Source organism: Nicotiana attenuata, unplaced genomic scaffold, assembly GCF_001879085.1.
Source record: "Nicotiana attenuata strain UT unplaced genomic scaffold, NIATTr2, whole genome shotgun sequence".
NCBI classification, from domain to species: Eukaryota; Viridiplantae; Streptophyta; class Magnoliopsida; order Solanales; family Solanaceae; genus Nicotiana; species Nicotiana attenuata.
Window position 1 is genome coordinate 198,609 of NW_017671337.1, and position 7,635 is coordinate 206,243.

The window sequence follows — 7,635 nt, forward strand, 5'->3', positions numbered from 1 at the left end:
TTTATTGTTTTTAGAAAAAATTTATGTTCAAACGGGAGCCAAATGTATTTAGTTCCTTCGATATGAAGTTAAATTTACTTCTCCTGAATATCTCAAACATCAATTTTGGTTTAGATTTGACAACAGATCAGATGGTAAAGTCTAGTTTTTACGAGTCCGAAACTAAAATGTTGTTATTTTGGACTCAAAACACATAAATAGGTGTAAAAAAAAAAAGTAACAATAATATATATAGCGCCAGAAATAGTGGCGTTATATCCTTTTTTTCCTGACCAGTACAATAATTCAAAATAAAGCGCCAACTTATTTGGCGTTATATATGTAAAAAAAAACTTCCCGGCTCCCCATTTTCTATATAAAGAGGTTAGAATCGCATAGAAATACATTCAAATTTTTTTTTAACTCTTGACAGTCGGAAGAGCGNAGCGCCAACTTATTTGGCGCTATATATGTTAAAAAAAAAAAAACTTTCCGGCTCCCCATTTTCTATATAAAGAGGTTAGAATCGCATAGAAATGCATTCAAATTTTTTTTTAACTCTTGACGTCTGTTGTTGTTAAATTCTCCAGCATTTTTTTATAATGTCTGAAGAGCGTAGGATAAGAGTTTTATTATATTGGGGTGGTGAGGTTGTGATGGAGAATAACTCCGTGGGCTACAGTTTACCTGCTAAGTGTCATGTTAAATTACCACTGACAATGGAGTACGATAAATTGATATCGTTGTTATGCAAAAAAATGAGTGTGAGGAAACGTTCGGTGATATTTAAAGTAACCGGAAGATATCCTTATTCCGTCACTCCACAAGGGGTTGCTTTTTACTCGGAGTTTAACATCGACGATGATGAAACTTTGAGTGATTTTTTGAGGACTCCGGACGAATGTCGGGATTTTCTTGTAATCACAATGTTGGAGATGTACGTGAAGGTCGAAGACGTTCCAAAAAATGAGGTTGTGCGTAGTAGAGATAACCCCCAGTCATCGGGGGGTTATTCTGGAACAGTTTTTGCCGGACAAGTTCCGGATGAACGAGTTATCTTTGATTTAAACTTATCACCGCCGGTGAATGAGCAGCGAGAAAATAATTTAAACCTTGCTTTCCATAACTCACAAGATGAGTGGTAAATTTTAATTTTCATTTGTGTTAATTATGTATATATTTGTTGTATTGAATTTGTCTTAACGCTCACATATTTAATAGGGGGTACCGGCCGGATATGAATTTTACAAGTGGCCCATCCGGTAGTCATCACCTAATTGATAACGTCCATCATGAAATTTTATCACATTACGACTTGTAAGTGAAGTGATTTACACAAAATATGAAAATTATTTATTAATTTAGTAGCTTATATTTTTGTTGGTTGTGCAGTGAAAACGAGCAAGTTGAACTCACTCAATTGCCCGAAAATGATGTATTACATCGGGACCTGGCAGATGCACAGAGTCAGGAACAGAACAGTGATTACGATAACAATGCGGATGAATTCGGGGATGAGACACCCTTTGCTCGTGAGGATGGTGATGCAGAGGATGAGGAGGAAGGACCTGATTTGAAGAGAGACCCCCCTAGACGAAGAGTGTATGAGTCCGAAGTGCCGTTTCATTCAAGAGAGATTCCTTACATTGATAACTTGCCAGCCGTGTCGGATGTGGAAGCTCTCACAAGGGATTTTGATGAAATCCGGACAGCAATGTGGGATGAGTCTAGACCAACGGTACTTGCAAAGGGGATGCTTTTTCCTGATAAAGCGCGCCTAAGCAGGGCTTGTAAAATGCACAACGTAAAAGAGTGTCATGAGATGCAGGTATGGGAGTCAAGTCCGACGGTATACAAGGTTGTTTGCCGCAGGTGGTTTTGGCCATGTAATTGGATGTTGCGTGCGACCAAGAAGAAGACAGGTATGTGGAAAGTGGGTAAATACATTCCCACCCACACATGCGAAATGGACACATTCAACGGGAATCACTTCAACTTGGATATTGACTTGATTTCTCTTGTTCTTATTCCACACATCGAACAGTCCATAAGGTATAAAATCAAAGAGTGCATTACATCAGTCCAGCAGGAACATGGCCATACCATTAATAAAAGAAAGGCATTTCTCGGGCGCAAACGATCGTTTGAAATAGTGTATGGTAACTGGGATAAGTCATTTGCAGATCTGCCTAGGTACATGGCTGCACTACAGCATTTTAACCCCGGGACAGTTGTTGAGTGGAAGCTTGAGCGAAGTGCAGGTAAACCAGAATATATATTCAATTACGTGTTCTGGGCGTTTAAACCAGCAATTGATGGTTTTTCGCATTGTCGCCCCGTAATATCCATAGACGGCACTCATGTCTATGGAAAGTACGATATCAAGCTGTTAATAGTCGTGGCAGTAGATGCTAATGGACAGATATTTCCTCTAGCTTTTGCTATTTGTGCCAATGAAAGCCAAGAGACGTGGACGTTGTTTTTGAACCATATGAAAGAGCACGTTGTGAAACAACGTTCTGGTATCTGTCTAATATCTGATCGGCACGGTGGTATCTTAAGTTCTGTGGAGAACTTGCCTGCATGGCAAGAACCTTATGCCTACCATCGTTACTGTGTTAGGCATTTGAAAGCCAATTTCCAGAAGGCATATCCCAATAAGGATCTGCATGATTTGATGTGGATGGCAGCAACAGATCACCAACAACATAAATTCCGGAGGCACATGGAATATATCAGGCAAGAAGACGAGGCAGCCTATCGTTGGTTAATGCGACATGACCCTGAAAAGTGGACTTTGCATGCGGATGATGGCAGACGATGGGGAACTCTGACTACAAATGTGTCAGAGTCTTTCAACGGGTTATTGAAGTTGGCAAGAGGATTGCCTGTCACAGCCATGGTGCGGATGTCGTTCAAGCAAATGGCGGAGAGGTTCGTTGAAAGGTCTGCGGCTGCAACGTCATTGATGGAAAGGGGTGTTGAATTTTGCCAGTGCCGATGACGAGATTCGAGAAATACAGACGACGAGCACATTGGCATTCATTTTTGCAGTATGATAATGAAAGAAATGTTTTTGAAGTTCGCACCGCTATCCATCAAAATCGGGGTAATAATGTGCATACTGTAAATGAATCTGCAAGGTTATGCTCTTGTCGAAAATGGTCCATCTACCACATGCCTTGCTCACATGCCATCAAGTGCTTTCAACAAGTTGGTTTAGGTGCAACCAACTATGTTGATCGACAATATAGTGTTTCGAAGTACCTAAACACATATAGTGGTCAGTTGCAGCCACTGGGTGCTGAGCATTATTGGCCTCCTGAACCATTTAAAATGGTGTGTAACAAGTCCTATTTGCGTAAAATACAGGTGCAGAAGAGAACGCGTATACGGAACCAAATGGATGTTAGTGATACAGTTTATGCGCGAAAATGTGGTATATGCTCGCAAACAGGACACGACCGTAGAAAATGTCCTTTGGGTGGCAACAGTAATCAAGCTCGGGGTGGGTGTTCTTCTAGTGTACCTAACTACCCATGAGTTGATGTTGTAATAATTAGTTAATATGTGTATGTTGCCTGATTTATGAAATAAAATTATGCTTGTAATAAAATAATTTTTTTTCAAGTCCAGTACATTACCACTCTTCTATATATAAGAAAAATAAAGATACTTTGACATTAACATAATTCAACTTTCACAGTATTTGGTTTGATTCTAGATAATGGAAGAAATATCGGTCCACTTATTTCACCTTTTATTCTTTTTCATTATTTTTCCTCTAGGAAAATTTAAATGTAACACGAATTTTCATTTAGTATGTGTGTGTTGTCTTGTCGAACTGAAAAAGCTGACCAGCTGACATAAAGTAGTCTTGTCAACATCATGATATGTAACACGCTAAATATAGCGCCATTATACCTGGCGTTATGTGTGTGTTGTCTTGTCGAACTGAAAAAGCTGACCAGCTGACATAAAGTAGTCTTGTCAACATCATGATATGTAACACGCTAAATATAACGCCATTATACCTGGCATTATGTGTGTGTTGTCTTGTCGAACTGAAAAAGCTGACCAGCTGACATAAAGTAGTCTTGTCAACATCATGATATGTAACACGCTAAATATAACGCCATTATACTTGGCGTTATGTGTGTGTTGTCTTGTCGAACTGAAAAAGCTGACCAGCTGACATAAAGTAGTCTTGTCAACATCATGATATGTAACACGCTAAATATAGCGCCATTATACCTGGCGTTATGTGTGTGTTGTCTTGTCGAACTGAAAAAGCTGACCAGCTGACATAAAGTAGTCTTGTCAACATCATGATATGTAACATGTTTTTGCGCTAAATATAGCGCATTATACCTGGCTTTATGTGTGTGTTCTCTCGCCTATAAATAACGGGCTCATTGTAGTCATTTTGTGTGCTCAAAATTTACTAAACGCAAATATTTCATTAAAAGAAAGATTTTTTTTACTAAAAGGAAATATTTCACAAATGGCTCAACCTCTTCGTCCACCAATGTGCTACTGTGGAAAAGCATGCGTGATGAACAGTTGCTGGGAAGGTCGTGGTGTTGGACGCCGCTACTGGCACTGTATGAACCAGTTGTACAAGGTTCCCGGCGAACCTATGTGTGAGTTTGATGAATGGGTTGATGAACCATGTTATCAGGAATGCTACAGAGAACAACTACAATCTCTTCATAATAAGTGGTTATGCCAACTGGGAGTACAAAGAGAAAGCGATAGAATAATTACAGAAATGAGGGAGAAACTAAAGCAGGTAGGAGATGAAAAATGGAGAGCAGAATGGAATTGTGAAGCACAGAAGGAACGTAAAAAAATATATAAACGGGAACTTGCGGAGGTGAAGGCGAGAGTGAAAGAGTTAGAAGAAGAAAAAGAACAAATGGAACAACGATTTAAGTGGTTGGAGCGGAGAATAAATGGCAGCCGGGACTAAACAATGGCCTGTATGTGCTTAGTGTATTTTTCATATTTTATGTATTTTTATTATGTTGGCATGTTATGTTTGTGTTGTTGTTATGTTTTCCTTGTTTGTTGTACTGAAATTTATTTTAATTAGTGGCATTTAAGTTTAAATGCTTGTGTTGTTATACGAAACAATAAAACACATGGAGAACTAAAAAAAGTAATGGATATACTCAATTAAATATTGTTGTTAATATGTACAAGAATATTATTTACACCAAATAAAAAAAAGGAAGGCCGACTCAATGTGTCCCGCATCCAGTGTGTCTCAATGTATCCGTCGGCCTGAGGCGTATCCCCTCCCGCCCGGGTACGCTATCAGGATCATCATCATCATCATGTTTTCTCCTTATAGCCGGATGCGGCGCAGGATGACATGTATCGATGGTGCTGTCAGGTCCAGTAGAATGCTACATAATAATATAAAACTTAGTTTAGAAAACTACATAATAATTCATAAATAATTCATAACAATTTATATTATCTTACCATAATCGTGTCTGGATCCTGAATGTAGTCATCTGTCGCAGCATCACATGAGTCCTGAGATAAGGAAATTAATATAGTGTAACAAAATAAATAAGTTATAGTTAAAACAAATTCAAATTCAATACTAATAAACTCATACCTGCGCATGTGAAGAGCTGCCATAACTCAGTCGGCGCCCACTAAATAAATCTCGGGTCGGTCGACCCTCATCAGTGGTAGACGGGCCAGGGAAATATCTACCCCACTCAGCTCCTTGAAAATCCGAGCCCGTGATCAATAGTTGACCCGATGGGGTCATCTGTGATGGCACTGGAGTGTCAAAAATTCCCAGGCTGTAAGATGGCATGTCAGTCTCATGCATGCCACCTGTCATATCAGCAGCAACATCATCGTCAGGAGCATCATGGCCCCCCTGCTGAACACCACCTCCTCGGGCAGCACGAGGTCGTCGGGCACCAGCAGCTCGTCGGGCATCACCACCTCGTCGGGCACCACCACCTCGTGGGATACCACGACCTCGCTGGTACGTGGCTGGGTCAATATAATCAGCCTCGTGTGCTAAACGCTGATCCGATCGGGCTCGCTGTAATGTCTGGGCAGCCAAATCCATGAATCGACGACTGTAGTCCTGCATGACCACAGGATCGTGGACATAACTCTGCATCTGCTGCCCCATACGATAGACCGTATGCAATCCAATCGCCTGCGCAAAAGTAAAGAATTTAAACTACGTATTTGGCACGAAATTATAGGTATATAATTAATTATAACAGAAAACATACCAGAGCCTCGTGTCTCCCGGCGTATGGGACGTACCGACCTTCTGCCTGATGAACTGGGTTCCCGATAAAAAGTCGGGAAACAGTGCGGTACCATGCCATATAACCTTCAATAGGAAAGTGCTGCGGAGTTGGGTTTAAGTCACCTCGCCTGTCCCAAATAGCCAGCTGGGCGTTAAGCCAGTCAATAACTGTGTCGTCCACCCTAGACCGATCATCCCTCTCATAATGTAAAAGATGTCATGCAGGCGGAGTCGGTATAGGCTGCGGCAGGCCAAACTGACGAAAAACCCGCTCTGAGGCATGATGCTCCACAATATCGAGGCATGTGAGAGGGACAGAAGCCCTCCAAATATGTCGGTCGAACGTACAATACGCTGGCAGGGTACCGATCACCTCCTCGTTGTACGGCGTCCAGATGAACTATCAAATAACAACACAAACCGTTAGTATGCGCAACACTAAATTAAACAATAACTGGTATGTTTAGTTAGATATTCACCTGTGCGTCCTCCAGCAAATCCAAGACATCCCTGATGCGGGGGAGATTATGACGGGCATCATACTCTCGTTCAAGTCTACGACGCATAACCCACCTACAAGCTAGAGGGAGATTCGGAATGTCTACATTAGCCGGTAGCTGTGGTAGAGGTGGCCGAAGCTGCAGAAATCGCTCATAGACCCAAACCTAACATAGAAAGTTGATGTATAGTGTCAGATAAACTATAACTACGTAGAATTGTAACTAACGGACATATTCGTTGAATATGTTGTCACCTGTAGAAGCGGCAGGAAGCCACAAACGTCTCTCTGTGTGCCCATGGAAGCCCGACACATCTGCCTGTACAAAAATGAGAGGACAGCACCACCCCAGCTGTAGCTGGCTGTATCCTCGAACCGGGTGATATGATGCAGAAAACGGAGGCTCACTAGGTTCCCCGAAGTGTTCGGGAACAAGACCCCCCCCAAATAGAAGGAGCAGCAACAGCCTCGTGTATCGCTGCACATCCACCTCCGCTGACTCGTCGGTGATAGTATCGTGGAGCTGCACCAGGTGGTCTCTAATGGGGACTAACTGTATGCGACTGACCCCAGACGCTACCTCCTGGCCCTCCGGCATGAAACCAGTGAGCATGTGCAGCATATCCCAATATGCCTCCCGCGGATAATATCTCATGGTCGTAGGGAGTAAAACAGGCAAGCCATCAGCGGACAGGCCATATAAAATCTCTGCGTCCTGGAGTGTGATGGTGGCCTCGCCAATGGGAAGATGGAAAGTGTGCGTCTCCGGTCGCCATCGCTCAATCATGGCCGTGATCAAAGCATAGTCGAGCTGTATCCGACCAATCCCTAATAATCCTATAAAATCCCATCTCCTCCAGGTCGA

General features: G+C 42.0%; 2 protein-coding genes across 2 annotated transcripts; both read right to left on the minus strand.

Moving 5' to 3' along the window:
- Positions 1 to 5,583: 5,583 nt before the first annotated feature.
- Positions 5,584 to 6,350, minus strand: LOC109207641. Its single transcript, XM_019370591.1, has 2 exons — positions 6,252 to 6,350; positions 5,584 to 6,172 (listed from the first exon to the last, which is right to left on the minus strand). Exons 1-2 carry the CDS (start codon positions 6,348 to 6,350, stop codon positions 5,603 to 5,605), a joined length of 669 nt encoding a protein of 222 aa, XP_019226136.1. The 3' UTR covers positions 5,584 to 5,602.
- On the minus strand, positions 6,290 to 7,579 carry LOC109207642 (serine/threonine-protein phosphatase 7 long form homolog). Its single transcript, XM_019370592.1, has 3 exons — positions 7,026 to 7,579; positions 6,751 to 6,936; positions 6,290 to 6,671 (listed from the first exon to the last, which is right to left on the minus strand). Exons 1-3 carry the CDS (start codon positions 7,254 to 7,256, stop codon positions 6,489 to 6,491), a joined length of 600 nt encoding a protein of 199 aa, XP_019226137.1. The 5' UTR covers positions 7,257 to 7,579; the 3' UTR covers positions 6,290 to 6,488.
- Between the last annotated feature and the right edge of the window lie 56 nt (positions 7,580 to 7,635).